The following is a 21475-nucleotide window of genomic DNA, read 5'->3' on the forward strand; positions in this document are numbered from 1 at the left end:
TGCAAATGTCAAAGACTGGCTTTATAGGTAAGGGTGGTAACATTTAAAAGAGATGTGCAGGCCAATTTCTTTTACACATAGGGTAGTGGATGCATGGAGTGGTGGCAGAGGGAGATACGATAGTGGCATTTAAGAGGCTGTTAGGCAGGCATGGGGATATGCAGGTAATGGAGGGGTATGGATCCTGCACAGGCAGATGAGATTAGTTTAACTTGGTATCATGTACGGCATGGATATCGTGGGCCAGGCCTTCTGTTTTATGTTCCTAAGGCAGGAAAGAAAGTCTAAAAGTTGTGGTGTTACATAAAAACATAGAAAATAGGTGCAGGAGTAGGCCATTCGGCCCTTCGAGCCTGCACCGCCATTCAATATGATCATGGCTGATCATCCAACTCAGTATCCTGTACCTGCCTTGTCTCCATACCCAAATATCCCTTTAGCCCCAAGGGCCACATCTAACTCCCTCTTAAATATAGCCAATGAACTGGCCTCAACTACCTTCTGTGGCAGGGAGTTCCAGAGATTCACCACTCTCTGTGTGAAAAATGTTTTTCTCATCTCGGTCCTAAAAGATTTCCCCTTTATCCTTAAACTGTGACCCCTTGTCCAGGGCTTCCCCAACATCGGGAACAATCTTCCTGCATCTAGCCTGTCCAACCCCTTAAGAATTTTGTAAGTTTCTATAAGATCCCCCCTCAATCTTCTAAATTCTATCGAGTACAAGCCGAGTCTATCCAGTCTTTCTTCATATGAAAGCCCTGACATCCCAGGAATCAGTTACGTTGCAACTAGAGTATTATCTGCACTTTGGAAGGAAGTGATTGCACTGGAGTGAGTGCAGGGGAGATACAATGAGATGTTGCCTGGATTTTAGGAGTTCAGTAATGGGGAGAGATTAGATAGGCTGGATGAGCTATCATCTACCTATTGGAGACCCTTGGACTATCTTAACTGGACTTTACCATGCGTTAAATATATTCCCTTTATCCTGTGCCTGTACACCTGGGACGGCTTGATTGGAATCATGTACAGTCGTTCCGCTCACTGGACAACACGCATCAAAAATCTTTTCACTGCACCTGTACACATGGCAATAATAAACTAAACTAAACCTGGAGCAAAGGAGGCTGAGGGATGACTTGAGAGAAGTATATAAAATTATCAGGCATGAATGAAGAAGGTAATGAGAAATTTTTCCAGTGATAGGGGTATCAAAACAAGAGGTCATTGGGTTAAAGTGAGAGGAAGGAGATTTAAAGGGGATCTGAGTGGTAAGTCTGTTTGCACAGAGAATGGTTGATATCTGGAACTCACTGCCGGAGGAGGTGGTGAAATCGGACATGATCACTGTATTTAGGAGACATTTGAACAAACACTTAAATAGACTAGGCGCAGGATACAGGGTTAGTGCAAGCAAATGGGATTAGTCTAGATGGGCATAACGGTTGTCGTGGATGTGGTGAGCAGAAGGGCCTGCTTCTGTGCTGTTGACTCCGTGACTGAAGGACATGCTCATTTTTATGTGATATCACACTTTTAATTAAGGGTGTCATGGAACTAAAGTGATCCACATCTACGTGGGATTTGAACTGTTGTTCTTTGAGCTGGTAATCCCATGTGCTCCTGTAGTCTGGTAATCCAGTGTACCACTACCTTTGGGTAATAAAATGCAGTTTTCGACCATAAGCAAGAAGGGTGTTGGAAAGGTCTCCACACTTCTCAAACAGAGACACGAGCTGTTTCTACAGCACAATGAGAGAGTCGTTTGATGGAGAACTTCGTCAATTTCTATTATTTGTGGCTCCGACACTTTCCGAGTGCCCACATTCTCCACTGGAACATTTTAACGGCACAGTTGGCAGATCCGGCGGTGGGTTGGGTTTGTGTCCTCACTGCGAAGAGCCAGTTGAACATTCATCAAAGTCATCGATGACCATTCTCCTCGTGGAGTGTGTGTCAGAATCCAGGCCGTCATCCCTCCTCCTCAGTCTGTAGCTGTAAACCCTGCAGCAGAAATGCAGCCACAAAAGGTTAAGCATCGCAATGGTGGAAATGTACTGAGAGAACAGCAGAGAGAAGTCATTCTGTGCATCATCAGCATCAGAACTGAACCAATTCCACTCCCTTCGGCTTTCTCCCTGCAACATTACATCAATCCCACCGCCCAGCCTCCCCATAGACTTGTGCCAATTTAAGTTTGATCTATTACTAGGGCGGCACGGTGGCGTAGCAGTAGCGTTGCTGTCTTACAGCGCTTGCAGCGCCGGAGACCCGGCTTCGATCCCGACTATGGGTGCTGTCTGTATGGAGTTTGTACGTTCTCCACGTGACCGTGTGAGTTTTCCTCCCACACTCCAAAGATGTACAGGTATGTAGATTAATTGGCTTGGTGTATGTGTAAATTGTCGCTAGCATATGTAGGTTAGTGTTAATGTGCAAGGATCGCTGGTCGGCGAGGACTTGGTGGGCCGAAGGGCCTGTTTCCGCACTGTATCTCTAAACTAAACTATCGTCCTATCCACCTCATGGCCTTCCAGTCCAGGGTGTAGCACGTGGGAGTGAACTGAGGAGAAAACGTAAATGGCTGTGGGTCAGCCATCACTCATTGATCCATGCTTGGTAATCAGAGGTTACGGCAAGGTATAGGGTCAGCCGTTGGGCTTGGCTACTTCTCTACTGCAGCAGAGGATGTTTCCACGAGTGGGAGAGTCTAGGATCAGACAGCGCAGCCTCAGAATAAAAGGACACACCTTTAGTTTGGAGATGAGGAGGAATTTCTTCAGCTGCAGCAAGGGTTCCCAACCTGGGGTCAATTTATTGATTCTGGATTTGTACATATTTTTTCTCATTGACTGACTGTTTGGTTCTGTTCATCATTGGTTGTTCATAAATAAGCGAGATAACATTGTTATGTGCTATTAAAGTTGCCAGGGGTAAACGGGACGAAAAAGGTTGGGAAGCCCTGAGCTAGAGGGTGGTGAGTTTGTGGGATTCATTGCTACAGATGGCTGCAGGTACTATCACAATATAGGACAGATACCTGGATAGGAGAGGTTTGGGCCAAACGCAGGCAAGTGGGACTAATGTACATGGGGCATGTTGGTTGCCGATAGGCCTGTTTTCATGCTGTATGAATGTGACTTTGTGACTGTGTCATTGGGTATTTTTAAAGCTGAGATTTATAGGTTCTTGATTAATAAGGGCATCAAAGCATATGGGGAGCAGGCAGGAGAAGGTTGAGAGGGGAAATATGGGGCAGCCATGATTGAATGGTGGAGCAGACTCGATGGGCCGAATGGACTAATTCTGCTCCCATGTTTCATGATCTCCTGCTGCCCTTGTTCGTGTGACTTACACAACTGTACTTACACAACTGGCAAGGTGCTGAGCCAGCAAACGACTGCGGCGAGGAGCAGAGAGAAGCCACTGTACCATTCGAGGAAGGCAATGTAGAGACTGTTGTAGGTGAGGGTAGCTATCACGTCTGTCAGAGCCATCGCTGTCTGAAGCCAAGCGAAGACAGAACCTGAGAGAGAATAAAAGGCGTCAAACGCGGCCACAGAGGGCTGAAATATAATATTAAAGATAGACACAGAATGCTGGAGTAACTGAGGGGGACAGGCAGTATCTCTGGATAGGAATGGTGACGTTTTGGCCCTTCTTCAGACTCTACACCGAAGATAGACACATAATGCTGGAGTAACTTAGCGGGATAGGCAGCATCTCTGCTGACCCGAAACATCACCCATTCCTTCCATCCAGAGATGCTGCCTGTCCCCCTAAGTTACTCTAGCATTCTGTGTCTATTCTCAGTGTAAACCGGCATCTGTAGTTCCTTCCTACATATATAAAAGCACTACTTGCATTGATAAATATTGTACTTACTCCTGCCAAATACACATTCCACTTTCTAGTGGATCAACTGGAGTCTTCTATCTACACATGCAATACTTTCAACTTTGGAATCCAGAGCCCAGAGGGCAGAATAAGGGAAGCACAGACCTCAAAAGGTCACAAAGTGCTGGAATAACTCAGCAGGTCAGGCAGCATCTCTGGAGAATATGGGTAGGTGACGTTTCAGTCTGAATCAGAATCAGAATTAGATTTTATTCGCCAAGTATGTTTTGCAACATACGAGGAATTTCACTGGCCAGGTCAGTCATACAATTAAAAGCAACAGACTCAAAAACACATTTTAACATGAACATCCACCACAGTGACTCCTCCACATTCCTCACTGTGATGGAAGGCAAAATAATGTTCAAGTCCTTCCTTTTGTTCTTCCTCGGTCGGGGGCCTCGAGCCCTCCGGTCTTGGCTCCCGTAGCCGGCGGCGTTCGGGCCCTCCGCGTCGAGGCATTCAGCTCTTGCATCGGGGGGGTGGGGATGTCAGCTCCCCCGCGCCGGGCGACGAACCTTGCGTCGGGGCTGGTCGAACCTTCTGCTCCGTTGGAGCTTCCCGACTTGCTTCTCCCGAGACTGCGAGCCCTTGATGGTAAATCCGCAGGCCGCGGTGGGAGCGATCCCAGGCAAGGGAACCGCTCCGATGTTAAGTCCGTGCCCCGCGGTGGGGCTCACGACAGTCCGAGGAGGCCTCCAGCTCCAGCGATGGCAGGCCGCAGAGCCCGGAGAATGTGATCCGAAAAATTGATCACATCTCCGGGAAGGTAGGAACTTGAAAAAAAGTTTCCCCCGATCCCCTCCCCTCTCCCTCCACATAAAACAGACCGAAGTACATTAAAACAAACTTTTAACAAACGATAAAATTAACAAAAAGATGAAAAAACGAACAGACTGCCGGCAGGGCACCCCTGGGGTCTCGACCAGAAATGTCACCTATCAATGTTCTCCGCAGATGTTGCCTGACCTGCTGATTTACTCCAGCACTTTGTGTCCTTTTGTGTAAACTAATATCTGCAGTGTTTTGTTTCTGTTTTCAGATGATGTAGGATGGATTGGATCTGACAATATCTTCATGCCCAGTCCTCTTATAACATCTTGCCATCCTTTCAAACCCCAATCCCTTCTGATTTACAAGCTACATGGTGGAAACATGCACATTTTAGTCACAGTTAAACACTAGCAGAGCTGTGGAGAAATTGTGTAAGCAGTGATAAGATTGAGCCCAGTGTGTACAAAGGAACTGCAGATGTTGGTTTAAACTGAAGAGAGACACAAAATGCTGGAGTAACTCAGCGGGACAGGCAGCATCTCTGGATAGAAGGAATAGGTGACGTTTTGGGTCGAGACCCTTCTTCAGACTTCTCTCAGTCTGAAGAAGAATCTCGACCTGAAACGTCACCCATTCCTTCTATCCGGAGATGCTGCCTGTCCCGCTGAGTTACTCCAGCATTTTGTGTCTATGTAAGATTGTGCCAACCCTGGTTTCATCCATAAGATATAGTTGCGAGCTTCAGGTATTCAACAATAGAGAATACAATGTCATTCATTGCCACGGCCACCTTGACAAGCCCTGACATTGTAGGAGCAACTTTCCCATGTTATAATTGTGGCTGCAGCAGTGGTAAATGTCAGTGGATTATTCCAGCACTTTGTGTACTTTTGAGTATTAACCAGCATCTGCAGTTCGATGTTTCTACAAGCACTGACCTCAGCTGTTCAGATGCTGCCTGCTGGAGTAGGCCACCACTTCCATGCTAGACTGGATGGGATCCAAGTCTTTCTTAAAGCCAAATGCAAAGCTACATCTGGACCTCCCATGCTACTCAACATTTCACACAGGCTTTCTGGCAGATCTGTCTGATTCCTGGGCATCTAATATACATTACCATTAGGCTTATCTGAGTCCGAAACAAATTCCTCTGGAGTACAATGTCTATGCCGAGCGTGATACCAAGTTAAACTAATCTCATCATGCTACCACATGATCCATATCTCTCCATTCCCTGCATATTCATGGTCTTATCTGAGCACCATTATCATACTGTATCTGCTTCTACCACCGCCTCTGGCAGTGCACCGCAGGCACCCACCACTCGTTGATTTCTGACTGTGATTACAGGTGGTGCAGTCAATAGATCGTGCGATTGAAAAGGAGGTAAATCTTGGAGTTTTGATAGGAAAAGTGAAGCTCAGGATACATGTAAATGGCCCAGGGGGGAACTAATTAGATAGTCTAGAACTGGTGCGACCAGAGGGTGGAATAATAAATCAATGATGTGAGTGTGGAGGTAATTTTACAGGTTAAGAATCTTTGGTGTTTGGAGAAGCAGTTGTCCAGGTGGAGAATGAGGTGGCATGTGGGTGATGGGCTTGGCGGAGGGGATGTTATATCGTTGGTAGAGTTTCAGGAGGGGACAGTGTTTGGGGAACATTAGTGGAAGAGAAGGTGATCTATTGATAGTGTGATGGGAGGAGTTGCTTTGTGAGTAGTTTGATGGTCAGCGGATGGCCAATGGACAGAATGCAGCAATTGTCAATAGGAATTGATCGAAAGAGGAGCTAATTTATGGACAATGTGATTGAGTGGAAGGCTGGTCCATCACATGGGCGGCACAGTGATGTAGTGGTAGAGTTGCTGCCTTACATAGCCAGAGACCCGAGTTTGATCCTGACTACGGGTGCTGTCTGTACGGAGTTTGTACATTCTGCACATGACCTGCCTGGGTTTTCTCCACGTTCTCCAGTTTCCTCCCACACGCCAAAGATGTACAGGTTTGTAGACTAATTGGCTTCAGTAAAATTGTAAATTGTAAGAACTGCAGATGCTGGTTTACAGTAAATCGAAGGAAGACACAAAATGCTGGAGTAACTCAGCGAGACAGGCAGCAACTCTGGAGAGAAGGAATGGGTAGCATTAGTGTGCAGGGATCGCTGGTTGGCGCAGACTCAGTGTGTCGAAGGGCCTATTTCCACACTTTATCTATAAACTAAACCAAATCAAGCGAGTAGTTTGTGGAAGGTGTGAGCCAGTAACGTTGGTTCTGCATGTTATCTCTGTAGTCAGTGTGACTCGTTAGTTTTTAGAGATACAATGTAGAAACAGGGCTTTTGACCCACAGAATCCACGCTGACCATGATCACCTGCACATGCGTTCTATCTTACACAATAGGGACAATTTACAGATGCTAATTAACCTACAAACCTGCACGTCTTTGGGATGTGGGAGGATATTGGAGCACTCAGAGAAAACCCACGCGGTCACAGGGAGAACATACAAACTCTGTACAGACAACACCCGTAGTCAGGATCGAACCCAGGTCTCTGGCGCTGTGAGGCAGCAATTCTACCGCTGTGTTACTGTGCCGCCCTCAATCTCCTACCATCATCAGCCTCCATCTTCCTGACTGATAATTTCTTATGGAGAAGCAGCTTGTGCGTAGGCAGCAAATGCCAAAACAGATCAAAATGAATTTGAGCACCACAGTGGCACAGTGCCCCACTATTGCAATAACTGGAGTTCAACCTTGACCTCTGCTGCTGTCTACGTGGAGTTTGCATGCTCCCCCTGGGACTGCATGGGTTTCCTCTCACATCACAATGACGTGCAGGTTGGAAGGTGAATTTCCCCAGTGTTAGAACTTTGGGGGGGGGACTCTTAATGTAATGTATGGAAGAATAGATCGCAGGGAATAAAGTGGAAAAAGTCTGAAGAAAGGTGCCACCTGAAATGTCACCCATTCCTTCTCTCCAGAGATGCTGCCTGTCCCGCTGAGTTACTACAGCATTTTGTGTCTACCTTCGATTTACTGTAAACCAGCATCTACAGTTCTTTCCTACTACTTCTTCTTCTTTCGTGAGGCGTGCACAGCCTAAAGTTGTTGGACAACTTGTTTTATTTGATCTTCCGTTTGTGCACGTCGAGTTGATTGCATTAGTCGAAACAGGGCGGACCACGTGAAGGTTGCGATCTTCCACCCCAGTTCTTTCCTACTCAAAGTGGGAAATGGGTTTGGTCCAAGAGCCGGCATTGATCTGATGGGCTGAATGGCCTTCAGTGTTGCAAGGATAGAATGGATCTGTGCAATGTATTACACGGTGCTGCAAAGTGCATTCTTACCGTAGGAAGCTTCATCTATTTGTTTGGACAGCTGAGCCCGTATTGTAGGCAACGGAATGCAGGAAAACAACATCATAGCTCGAGCTGTAAAACACAAAGGCCACAAAATGTAAACCATCTGGCACAGGCCCTGAGAACCCCAGACCCCTCTGCTGTTGAGTGTACAGTGCTGCCCCAGCACAGGGCACCCAGGGTGCAGAGTGCTCCACATACTCACTCCACTCGGCACATTCCCAGATTTCCAGGCTGCTGATCATTTCTGCAGCCGGCATAAGTCCGGCATCTCTGGAATGTGTGAGGTTGCAACTACCCATCCCCCCCTTCCTGCGAATATGTGGACTGCTGCTCCTCATGGTCGGGTTGCACTTCCTTCAACAACACAATCCCAACCTTTGGGTCAGTGGCCGACTTCCGTCACGGCCTGCTGCCGAGCCCGGACCAAGGTGGCCATTCACGGGACCAGGGAGCGCAGGCAGGCAGTGCTGACTGCCCTCAGTCTAGGGCTGCCAACTTTCTCACCCCCAAATAAGGGACAAATTCCCGACGGCAATTCGTTGACAGACTCGGCCGTGGCTGCGTGAATGATGTGTAGGCCCGGGTGCTGGAATGCACACAAAGATGTATCCAACTCATGAACCGATGATTGGCCATGAGAAGGAGGGGTGGTGGTGTCGGCGGTAAGCGAAGGTCCGAAGGTCGGACAGCCGGCCGGGCTGCAGACTGACGGGGCCACGGGAGAGGCGCTTCTGCTGCACTCCATGGGCTGCACTACGTCGGGATGGGTGAGGCAGCGCTCTGACCCGACAGTCCCCTCGACCCGAGTAATAGCAGTCAAATACGGGACAAGGGCAGTCCCATATGGGACAAACCAATTTAGCCCAATATACGGGATGTCTCGGCTAATACGGGACAGTTGGCAATCCTACCTCAGTCTCACCCAAGGCTGTCCCTGGGGCGGGAAACACATGGAGAGTCTCAGGGAGGGGAAGCACCTCACCAGGTGTGGAGGTCAACATCTTAAAGCAAGCAGTGTTCAAGAAGGAACTGCAGATGCTGGAAGATCGAAGGTACACAAAAATGCTGGAGAAACTCAGCGGGTGCAGCAGCATCTATGGAGCGAAGGAAATGGATGACGTTTCGGGCCGAAACCCTTCTTCAGACTTAAAGCAAGCATCTCTGTTGGTAATGTTTTTAATAGAGTAACTTGAAAACTAAAACCACCAAAATAGGGCGGTGGTGCTGGGCATAAAGGCAGCAAGGGATAAAAACTCACATGCACAGACACAGACAGACACACCCATATTCAACTCACACAGACTCACTCACCCATATTCAACTCACACAGACACACTCACACAGACACCCATACACTCACAGACACACACACACACATGCAGACACCATGACACAGAAAGACCATCGCACATACTCACACACATCCTGACACACTCACACACATGCTGACACACTCACACACAGACACTCACACAAAGACAGACACAGACACAAAGACACACAGACATAACTTACACTCAGAGAGACATATTCACACACAGACACACACTCACACATACGCAAACCTAATGCTGTGACTCATTGCCGTGTGTTCACAATGTCAGTCTCACTGAGTTAGTTGTCCTTATTTTTTTCCAGGGGATTAAGCTGTCTGTTGGCCCAAACCCCAGCACGGTGAGGTCAGCACAGAGTTATTGCACTGAGAAAGAGAGAGAGAGAGAGAGAGAGAGACTGACGAAGTTCCAAACCCAGTGCCAGGGGATGAGAATGGAAGTGAGTTGTGTGCTCTCTGACCTCCTGGCAGGACACAGTGTACAGAAAAGAGGGGTATTCTGGTTACAGGGGGAGAGGGGTATTCTGGGGTCCAGGGGAGAGTTAACCAGGTTACAGGATAGGGGGGGGGGGTCACCTGAGGTATAGAGGAGGGGGAGGGGGTAACCTGGTTACAGGGGAGGAGGTTTACTTGGTTACAGGGAAGGAGGATAATTTGGTTTAGTTTAGTATTGTCACGCGTACTGAGGTACAGTAAAAAGCTTTCTAGTCAAAGAAAAGGCTATACATGATTACAATCAAGCCGGGGGGGGAGGGGGAGGGAGTGAGGGGTCGGGGCAGGGGGTTAACGATGTTCTGGGGAAGGCTGACCTATTGTACGGGGGGTGGATAAACTGATGTACAAGAATGGGGGGGTGGGGGGGTTAACTTGATGCACAGGAGGGGGAGGGGTTAACCTGGTGTGGAGGGGAGAGGGTTAAATTGGTGTAGAGGGGAGAGGCGTTAACCTGGTGTGTTGGGAAAGGGATTAACCTGGTGGAGAGGTAGGGGGTGGGGTTATCTGGTGTTGAGGGGAGGTAGTGGGGAGTTGGGGAAGGGGGTATCCTGGTGTAGAGGTAAGGGGCAGGGGGTTAACCTGGTGCATTGGGGAAGGGGTCAACCTGGCCGCAATCCTGCCACGTCCACTGCATACCAACCACAACCCCGGCAACAATGGAACATCAGAGTATCACTTCACTGGTAGCCATGGCAACAGCCGCACCTTAAATACGGGAAAATGATGAAAGAGCGGCAGTAATTGCGGCCTTGAGGTCAGATAATGATTCCATCCCCGCCACACACCCTCAAACACGCCAGCATTGATGGCACATTAAAACACACTTACTCAGGCATTCCTGATCTTGCTCGTACTTCTACCTAGACTTCACCGTATAAACAACTACTGCACAGACATTCCATGTTTGACCACAGAAACACAACTTTCACATTAGCTCACTCAAACACTTGTGCACATTTAAATATTCCTCAACACACACGCACACACACGCACACACACGCACGCGCACACACGCGCACACACGCGCACACGCACAAACACACACGCACACACATACACACGCACGCGCACACACACGCAAACACACGCACACGCGCACACACACACGCACACACACACGCGCACACACACGCGCGCACACACACGCGCACACACACACACGCGCACACACACACACACGCACATGCACACACGCATTAAAATCGCAGTACTCATGGCATTTGCCAGACAGGGGGAGAGCAGGGATCACTGATGCCCGTTAGACCAGGGGTTTTGTGCCCTTGTCTTCAACGGCTCTTTTCCTCATTCAGCATAGTGATGTGCCTGTGTACTTAAGGCAGTCAAGTGTAAACTCACACAGCTACACACATACATACACACGCATGCACACACACCAGCTCACTCACTCTCTCTTTCACACACACAAGTTCTCTTACCCTCTCTCTCTCTCTCTCTCTCTCTCTCATTCACACACACATGCGCACACTGTAACAATCGTAAAATGGAAAAGTACAACACAAGGACAGACCCCTCAGTGTCTGTGTCGAACATGATGGCAAAATAAACTAATCTCCTCTGCCGGCACGTGATCCCTATCCCCCCATTCCCTGCATGGCCATGCCCCTATCTAGATGCTTCTTTAATGCCACTGTCATAATTTACTTTCTAGACTACACGACCACACATTTATCTGGATTAAATTCCATCTGCGCTGCTGAACCCAACTTTCCATCTGATCTGTGTCCTGTGTATCCTTAGACAACATTCTTCACTATCCGTGACTCCACCAAATTTCCTGTCACTTGTAGATTTTTAGTTTAGTTTAGTATAGTTTAGAGATACAGTGTGGAAACAGGCCCTTCGGCCCACAGAGTCTATGTCGACCAGGAATCCCGCGCGATCCTACACACTAGGGACAATTTACAATGTTACCATAGCCAATTAACCTACAAACCTGTAGGTCTCTGGAGTGTGGGAGGAAACTGGAGCAGTGTAGGAAGGAACTGCAGATGCTGGTATAAACCAAAGATAGACACAGAAAGTTGGAGTAACTCAGCGGGTCGGACAGCATCTCTGGAGAAGTAGGGTAGGTGATGCTTTGGGTCGGTACCCTTCAGTCTGAGAGTCAGGGGAAAGGGAAACAAGAGATTTGACGGTGATGTGGAGAGATATAGAACTAATGAATGAAAAATAAGCAAAAAAGTAAAGATGATAAAGCAATCCGGAGCATCCAGAGTAAACCCACGCAGGTCATGGGGAGAACGTACAAACTCCGTACAGGCAGCACCCATAGTCAGGATTGAACTGGGTCTCTGGTGTTGTAAGGCAGCAACTTTGCTGCTGTGCCACCGTGTCGCCCTGGGTGAGATGTAGTCAGCTCACTCTGCCTGGGTCTGCCTCTGCTAACAGATGCAGGACTCACCGAGATGGGACAACCGCATTCTCTTTCAGCTATGAAGAGGTTAATCCATCTGCAGGGACCATTCTATCTGGACAGGGACTGCTCCAACACTACATCTGCCCCACAGACCCAGAGGCTGGCTCTCTGAAAGCAGGGGTGGGGGTCGTTAGATGGGACTGGGCTTAAACACATGCCAACTGCAACCCCTAGTTTTAACACAACAGAAAGAGAAAGGGTAGGACTCAATTAAAAATATTATTTAATTGAACTGCAGATGTTGGTTTTTGCCAAAGATTGAAACAAAATGCTGGAGTAACTCAGTGGGTCAGGCAGCATCTCTGGAGAAAATGGATAGGTGGCGTTTCGGATCAGAACTCTTCTTTAAACTGAGTGTAAGTGGGAGATAGACACAAAAAGCTGTAGTAACTCAGCAGGACAGGCAGCATCTCTGGAGAGAAGGAAGGGGTGATGTTTCAGGTCAAGTCAAGTCAAAAGAGTTTATTGTCATGTGTCCCAGATAGGACAATGAAATTCTTGCTTGCTGCAGCACAATCGAATATTGTAGGCATAAATACAGATCAGATCAGTGTGTCCATATACCATGGAATATATGTATACACACATATATAAACAGATAAAGTGCAATAGGCTGTTATAGTTCAGAGTTTGTTTGAAGTTGTGTTTAATAGTCTGATGGCTGTGGGGAAGAAGCTGTTCCTGAACCTGGATGTTGCAGATTTCAGGCTCCTGTACCTTCTACCTGATGGCTGCAGAGAGATGAGCGAGTGGCCAGGATGGTGTGGGTCCTTGATTGTTCTTCAGACCGATTGTAAGTGGGAGCAACTGGAAACAAGAAATGGGCGGCACGATGGCGCAGTGGTAGAGTTATGTTAAATATTGTAAATTAATATAATGACTTAGTACCAGGAAGCATGGCAAAAGCATGTCCAATTTGCAAAACTGTATAGTTTAGGATTAATTAATATATTTTCAGAAAAATTATTTATTCCTCAGCTATTTAAAGGAAAGCATATCCATATGTCTTTTTAAGTACCTCATTAATCTGACCTGGTGCCCTTAATAAATAGATACATAGAAAATAGGAGGAGTAGGCCATTCGGCCCTTCGAGCCAGCACCGCCATTCAATGTGATCATGGCTGATCATCCACAATCAGTACCCCGTTCCTGCCTTCTCCCCATATCCCTTGATTCCACTAGCCCTAAGAATTCTATCTAACTCTCTTTTGAATGCCTCCACTGCCTTTTGAGGCAGAGAATTCCACATATTAACAACTCTCTGGGTGAAAAGGTTTTTCCTCATCTCAGTTCTAAATGGTCTACCCCTTATTCTTAAACTGTGGCCCCTGGTTCTGGACTCCCCCAACTTCTGTGGAGTCAGCACCGGACCTGGGTGCTATCTCTACGGAGTTTGTACGTTCTCCCCGTGACTGCGCGGGTTTTCTCCGGGGCTCCGGTTTCCTCCCACACTCCAAAGGCGTACAAGTTTGTAGGCTAATTGACTTCGGTAAAAATGGTAAATTGTCCCTAGTGTGCAGGATAGTGTACCAGGTGATCGCTGGTCAGTGCGGACTTGGTGGGCCGAAGGGCCTGTTTCAGCACTGTATCTCTAAACTAAGCTAGGATTTATTAGGTCAAGGTTAGATGTAAATATTTAGATAGAAAATAGTTAAAAATCCTCGCTGAAACTAACCAGTGTTCAGAATTATTTTATCAGTGTTTCCATACCATTCATGGTTAAAGAGTTCTGGATTTTTAGCACAATATAAATCTACGTCTTACAAATATTTGAGGCCATGAACTCAGCCTTTTTTACTCACTCTCAGGATATGATCACCACTGAAAAGATTCATGCGTATTGCCTAATCCTACTGACCCTGGGGATTTAGGGACCAATTACATCCAAGAACTTGTATTTCTCATTGCTTTCACAATTCCAGATGTTTCTCACAGAGCAGTCACAAATTTATTAGAAAAGAAGAAAATCCCAGATACTGGAAATGGAAATGTGAAATAAAAACTGAGCGTGCTGGAAACTCTCCGCATGCAGAGAAAATTGAACTTAACATGAAACACATTTTGTTTCAGACTCCTATACGAAGCTGCACTGTGGGATAAATGTCCCATGAAGGTCTGACCATTTATTATGACCTATTACCTGAGGAACACAAATTACGTCTGTATAACAATCTGTTAATTCATGGTTATTGCCATCCCACAACTCTGAGGGCGCCGACCGACAGACGAGGATGGGCCACTGACGAGGGAAGGAACAAAGGGGGACCCAGCGTGGGGGACCGCCGTGAGGGGGGGGGGGGGGGGAAGAACAATGGACAACCGGCGTGAGGGGGCCATCATGAGGGGGGTTGGGTGGAGGAGGGGGAATACCAAGGGGGTCCTGACACAGATCTATCCTTCGAGATCTTTATCATTAGCTCATGTTCCCAATCTTCCCTTAGTGCTTCTGTTGAGGGTGATTCCCTGTATAATATATTATTATAAAAGTATGATATTAATTTTTATGAATCAGCCTTAATATTCATTGCTTCTTCTAAAGGGTCTAAAAATATAGTTTGAAATCTATGTGTATATTTCTTCATAAAGTCACATACCTGTATATATTTAAAATATTGATTATCCTTCAATTTAAATTTAAATTTTAATTGTTGAAATGATAACAGTTTACCCAATTCATACATATCCCCTACTTTCCTAATCCCCAGTCTATCCCATTGTTGATATGTGTTGTCGATGAGAGAAGGTTGAATGCGGGGTTGTTCAATAGTGGGGTTAGTACTGATAAATTATTTAATTTCAAGGATACTTTTATTTGTTTCCAAATTCTTATTATATTGTGAATAATTGGGTTCTTCTTATATATTATACTATTCAATTTTATCGGTGAGAGCAGGATCGTTCCTATATCGTGCGGATAGCACTCCTCTTTCTCCATTCTTATCCACTCCAACTGCTGAGTGGAACTATCCAGCCAGTACATTATGTTCTTAATATGCACTGCCCAGTAGTAATACATAAAATTAGGTAAAGATAAACCCCCAACTTCTTTAGATTTGCACAAATGCTTTCGTTGAATTCTATGTGTTCTGTAATCCCATATAAAATTAGTGATAGTGGAATCTAGTTTTTTGAAAAAATATTTTGGAATATATATTGGGATCGCTTGAAACAAATATATTAATTGTGGTAAGAAAGTCATTTTTATAGCGTTAATTCTACCTATCAATGAGAGCGGAAGTGTTTTCCAAAATTTAATCATATCATTCAGTTTATTTAATAGTGGTATAAAATTGGCACTAAATAATGATTTGTGTCTTCTCGTAATTTGAATACCCAGATACTTGAATTTTTCTGTTGCAATTTTGAAGGGGAATTTTAGTAAATGTCTCAAATCCTGTGGTTTTAAAGACATAATTTCGCTTTTATTCCAATTTATTCTATATCCTGAAAAAGAGCCGAATTCCTCAATTAGTGTTAATAAGGTGGGTATACTCGTTTGTGTATTAGTAATATATAAAAGAATATCATCAGCATATAGTGAAATTTTATTCTTTGAATCCTTAGTGTTATATCCGTGAATATTCGGGTGATTTCTAATCCTTTCGGCCAACGGTTCTATCATAAGGGCAAATAGCAATGGTGATAAGGCACACCCTTGCCTATTACCCCTTGATAAGTAAAATTTTGGAGATAGCGTATTGTTAGTTAATATTCTTGCCGTAGGTCTATCGTAAAGTAGTTTAACCCATCTAATAAAATTCTCTCCCATATTGAATTTTTGGAGTACCTTGTATAAATACTGCCATTCTACTTGATCAAATGCCTTCTCTGCATCCAGCGTGACAACTGAAATATCTTCATTGTCCTCATTATGAGAGTACATTATATTGAAAAGCCTTCTCAAATTATTAAATGATTGTCTTTTGGGTATAAATCCCGTTTGATCCGTATTTATTAAATTGTTAATATAATTATTTAGCCTTCTAGCTAGAATCTTTGCTAAAATTTTCTGATCCGTATTTAGTAGTGAAATAGCTCTATAAGAACCCGGTTCATCTAAATCTTTATCTTTTTTTGGTATAAGTGTTATTGTTGCTTCTGCTAGGGTTTCTGGTAGTTTATTTTCGGTATAAGCCTGCGTGTATAAATTGAATAATCTTGGTATAATTGACTCCTGAAATCTTTTATAAAATTCATTACTAAAACCGTCTGGTCCTGGGGTCTTCCCATTTTTCAGTGAGTTTATTATTTGTTTTATTTCTTCAGTAGTAATCCGTGCTCCTAATTGCTCTTGTTCTAAACTATCCAATTTTGGGAGCTTGCAATTATCTAAAAAATTTGTAATTTTACTTACATCTGTATTTATTTTAGATGTATATAAATTGTGATAAAATTGGGCAAACCTCTTATTAATATCCTTAGGCAGTGTTAAAAACTCACCCTTATTCGATTTAATTTTAGTAATAGTTTTTTTCCTTTTCTCGTTACCTCAGTTGCCTCGCAAGTAGTTTATGTGGCTTATCCCCAAATTCAAAGTGTGCTTGTTTCGTAATTTGGAATAATCTTATTACTCTAGCCGATAGTATTCTATTGACTTTATATTTCAATAAAGTTATCTTATTATGTTTATTTATGGTTGGGTCAGTTGCATTGTCCAGTTCTAGTAGTTTTATTTTCTGTTCTATCCGCTGAAGTTCTCTTTTATTTTCCTTATTTTGAAAACTTTGGTAAGAAATTATTCCACTAACCCTAAGAATTTTATCTAACTCTCTTTTGAATGCCTCCACTGCCTTTTGAGGCAGAGAATTCCACATATTCACAACTCTCTGGGTGAAAAGGTTTTTCCTCATCTCAGTTCTAAATGGTCTACCCCTTATTCTTAAACTGTGGCCCCTGGTTCTGGACTCCCCCAACTTCTGTGGAGTCAGCACCGGACCTGGGTGCTATCTCTACGGAGTTTGTACGTTCTCCCCGTGACTGCGCGGGTTTTCTCCGGGGCTCCGGTTTCCTCCCACACTCCAAAGGCATACAAGTTTGTAGGCTAATTGACTTCGGTAAAAATGGTAAATTGTCCCTAGTGTGCAGGATAGTGTACCAGGTGATCGCTGGTCAGTGCGGACTCGGTGGGCCGAAGGGCCTGTTTCAGCACTGTATCTCTAAACTAAGCTAGGATTTATTAGGTCAAGGTTAGATGTAAATATTTAGATAGAAAATAGTTAAAAATCCTCGCTGAAACTAACCAGTGTTCAGAATTATTTTATCAGTGTTTCCATACCATTCATGGTTAAAGAGTTCTGGATTTTTAGCACAATATAAATCTACGTCTTACAAATATTTGAGGCCATGAACTCAGCCTTTTTTACTCACTCTCAGGATATGATCACCACTGAAAAGATTCATGCATATTGCCTAATCCTACTGACCCTGGGGATTTAGGGACCAATTACATCCAAGAACTTGTATTTCTCATTGCTTTCACAATTCCAGATGTTTCTCACAGAGCAGTCACAAATTTATTAGAAAAGAAGAAAATCCCAGATACTGGAAATGGAAATGTGAAATAAAAACTGAGCGTGCTGGAAACTCTCCGCATGCAGAGAAAATTGAACTTAACATGAAACACATTTTGTTTCAGACTCCTATACGAAGCTGCACTGTGGGATAAATGTCCCATGAAGGTCTGACCATTTATTATGACCTATTACCTGAGGAACACAAATTACGTCTGTATAACAATCTGTTAATTCATGGTTATTGCCATCCCACAACTCTGAGGGCGCCGACCGACAGACGAGGACGAGGGAAGGAACAAAGGGGGATCCAGCGTGGGGGACCGCTGTGAGGGGAGGGGGGGGGAAGAACAATGGACAATGGAGGACCGGCGTGAGGGGGCCATCATGAGGGGGGTTGGGTGGAGGAGGGGGAATACCAAGGGGGTCCTGACACAGATACTTTGTAACTTTTTCTGCGCCATATGCGTTGACTTTTGCATATCTTGGGTAGGCAAGCAATGAATTCCACTGTGACTTGTCACATGTGACAATAATTCATTCATTCATTCATTCATTCACGGTGCAGCAGTAGATTTGCAGCCTTACAGCGCCAAAGACCCTGGTTTGATCCTGACTACAGGTGCTGTCTCTGTGGCGTTTGTACGTTCTCCCCATGAACTGCGTGGGGTTTTTTTTCCGGGATCTCCGGTTTCCTCCTGCACTCCAAAGACATAAAGGTTTGTAGGTTAATTGGCTTGGTATAATTGTAAATTGTCCCTAATGTGTGTAGGATAGTGTTAATGTGCGGGGGTCGCTGGTTGGCACAGTATCGGTGGGTGAATGGGCCTATTTCCTCACTGTATCTCTAAACTAAACTAAACTTACAAAATTCACCAATCTCAGTTTCCCAATTTGTAGTGTTGAGGATATGAACACATAACCTTAAAATGTGTGGGCAAATCCTGCGTCTCTAGACTATAGTCCTACATCCATGGTTAAAACTTCACACGGTTCGAAATTCAAAGACCCATTCAATGACCCAATGTTTCCTATCTTTTATTCTACTTTATTAACTACTAAAATTAGATATTTTCAAATCCAGGACTAGATGAATAGTTATGTTCTAAGTTGTATTACTATCTCCTAAGTTGTATTATTGATAGTTTATCCTATTTTTCTAATTTCTTTCTTTCTTTCTTTCTATATTTTCTCTATCTGTAAATATAAAATAAATAATTAGAGGCAATGTTAATATGTAACCGATAAAGGAGGATCCCAGCTACTTTGGTAACTGGGTCCCTGAAATCGATATTTAATATGTAAACAAAGTCTGTATTAGTTTGGACTATGATATGCAGATGCCTCTAATAAAAGTTTATTTAAAAAAAAAAATCAGATATTTTAAATGGTCCATTCCCTGAATTTCCTACACACAAGGGACAAATTACAATTTTACCCAAGCCAATTAATCTACAAACCTGTACGTCTTTGGAGTGTGGGAGGAAACCGGAGCACCGGAGAAAACCCACGCAGGTCACGGGGAGAAGGTACAAACTCCGTACAGACAGCACCCACAGTCAGGATCGAACCTGGGTCTATGGCTTTGCAAGGAAGCAACTCTACTGCAGCGCCACCTTGCCGCCCGTAAAGGTGTCGTATCATAGTGGTCGAGCAGGATTGGTGACTTACCAATAAAGTACAAGGGGGTGCTTCTCATAAAGGCCATGGTGATCAATCCAGCTGTGTTGGAGATGATGCCCATGAACACCAGAGATGTGTCACTTAAATGCCTGGAGAAGATCAGGATTCCAAAGAAGCTGGTCAGGAACATACCGAAGGTGGCTGCCCGGCCATAACCCACGAGGACCGGGTTCCAGCTCAGGGGGGGCTTCAGAACATAAATTGAGATTATATTTTCCCCACCAGTCCTTCCAAAATCATACAGGAGGTAGCAGGTGGAGAGAAGAAGCATTTCTCTGCTGAATGTTCTCCAGCATGGATTGTGCACTCCTCTGGGGACCTGTTCTCGTGGAGGGACAGCAGGGTATCTGAGAAAGATTGCTGAGTACAACAGGCTTAGTAAGTATAGGGACAGGCACAGGCAGATCAGCAGGAGTCCATTCTCGTTGTGAATTCTGATCATAAAGAAGTGACCGGATGCCACACTGCCCAGGAGTCCTGCCACCCCTGACGTCACCTCCAGCACATTTAACCTTAGGCTGCGTCTTGCTTCTCCTGACCTCATGGATGCGATGGCATTGATTCCACTCCAGTAGGCTGGGAACCCTCCAGTCAGCCCGTTGATCACTGCTGAGCCGTACATCACACTGATGGGCAAGTGGAAAACATGGGTGAAGAGCAGCAAGAACCTCCCGAGGAGATACCCTAGCAAAGGGACAACCAGCAGGACCTTCTGGCCTTGACGATCGGCCCACCTTCCCAGCAGCACCGTTGTCAGCACGGGGGTCAGAGAGTAGATCATGTTGTAAACCATATAGAAGTGGGCCACCTCCTTCTGCACTAGGTCACTGTTCCCAGTCGTTGTCCCATTTAGCCGGCTGTAGACCACCATCAAAAGCGCTGTATCAAAGAGAGAATTGGCCACATTGGTAACAAAGACCACTGGCTCCACAAAGTTGAGCAGCGCACTCATATCATACGCGGGATCTCACTATGTAATATCTAAATCAATGCGCACTTCAACATAACAGGTTGCCAACACAGGACAAGGCAAACGAGTGTCTATCGTAGAGAGTCTCTCGTCTGGAGCAGCATCTGCCCCGAGGTAGAATCGGTCCTGGAGTGGCGACTGTGCTCTGATAGAGGTATCTGTTCTGGAGCAGTCTCTGCCCTGAGGTACTACCTGTGCTGCAGCAGAATCTGAGCCGAGCTGGAGATGGGTCTGTTCCAGAGTGGTATCTGTTCTGAACCGCAGGTATCTATGTTCTGGAGCAGAGTCTGTGCCGTACTGGAAGAATCTCTGTTCTGGAGCAGAATCAATACTGCGATGAGATTTATAAAGAGACACGATTTAGTTGGATTATGCCTGCAAAGACCGGAAACTCCCCCGCAGTCAGTAAGTCTATGTTGTAATCATCGTCTCTGATGAGGAACTGTGAGAATAATAAAGGAAATAGTGTTGAACGCTGTAGAAAAAAACAAGTAGAAACAGGTTTTTTCCCCAACAGTACTTTCAGCAGATTATTTATTAACTATTGGGCACTAGTTACATCTGTTTTCCATTAATGAAGGAATGTGGCACTGCTGGCAAAGTTGACCTTAGATGTTGGTTCATTGCCATGAAAAGGTGGTGGTGAGACTTCTAGTGAGCTTGGCAGTATTTTTAATGCAACCTTGAAACTTCACCAGTCTCTTTGGTGGGCAGTCAGGAGTTAATCAGGTTATTATGGACTTGATTCACATAACGTCATAACTGATGTTAGCTCACCAAGTTTTCTTCCCTAAGGAATTTACACAAAGCTTTTGGCAAGGTTCCACATTACAGTCTGGTTATAAAGGAAAGTAGTAAAGTATTAAAATGGATCTACTATTGATTAGGTCTGGTTGGCGAGGCATAAATTTAGTTTTAGTTTAGAGATACAGCATGGAAACAGGCCCTTCAGTCTACCGAGTCCGCAAAGATCACCAGTTCGCACTGGTTTTATGTTATCTCACTTTATGC

General features: G+C 45.1%; 1 protein-coding gene across 1 annotated transcript; it reads right to left on the reverse strand.

Moving 5' to 3' along the window:
- Positions 1-1523: 1523 nt before the first annotated feature.
- On the reverse strand, positions 1524-20883 carry LOC116989326 (thymic stromal cotransporter homolog). Its single transcript, XM_033046591.1, has 4 exons — positions 19483-20883; positions 8021-8104; positions 3370-3526; positions 1524-2004 (listed from the first exon to the last, which is right to left on the reverse strand). The coding sequence occupies exons 1-4, from the start codon at positions 20444-20446 to the stop codon at positions 1890-1892; spliced, it is 1320 nt and encodes a 439-aa protein (XP_032902482.1). The 5' UTR covers positions 20447-20883; the 3' UTR covers positions 1524-1889.
- Positions 20884-21475: the final 592 nt, after the last annotated feature.

Source organism: Amblyraja radiata, chromosome 29 (genome assembly GCF_010909765.2).
Source record: "Amblyraja radiata isolate CabotCenter1 chromosome 29, sAmbRad1.1.pri, whole genome shotgun sequence".
In the NCBI taxonomy this organism is placed as follows: domain Eukaryota; kingdom Metazoa; phylum Chordata; class Chondrichthyes; order Rajiformes; family Rajidae; genus Amblyraja; species Amblyraja radiata.

What these genes read in the sequence shown, in the direction of transcription:
- LOC116989326 (XM_033046591.1), bottom strand. Translation starts at nt 20,446, where the DNA reads ATGAGTGCGCTGCTCAACTTTGTGGAGCCAGTGGTCTTTGTTACCAAT. An exon ending in CACCCCCTTGTACTTTATTG is followed by an intron (nt 8,105 to 19,482) that starts GTAAGTCACCAA and finishes TGTGTTTTACAG; the next exon opens with CTCGAGCTATGATGTTGTTT. An exon ending in CTCAGCACCTTGCCAGTTGT is followed by an intron (nt 2,005 to 3,369) that starts GTAAGTACAGTT and finishes TTTCTGCTGCAG; the next exon opens with GGTTTACAGCTACAGACTGA.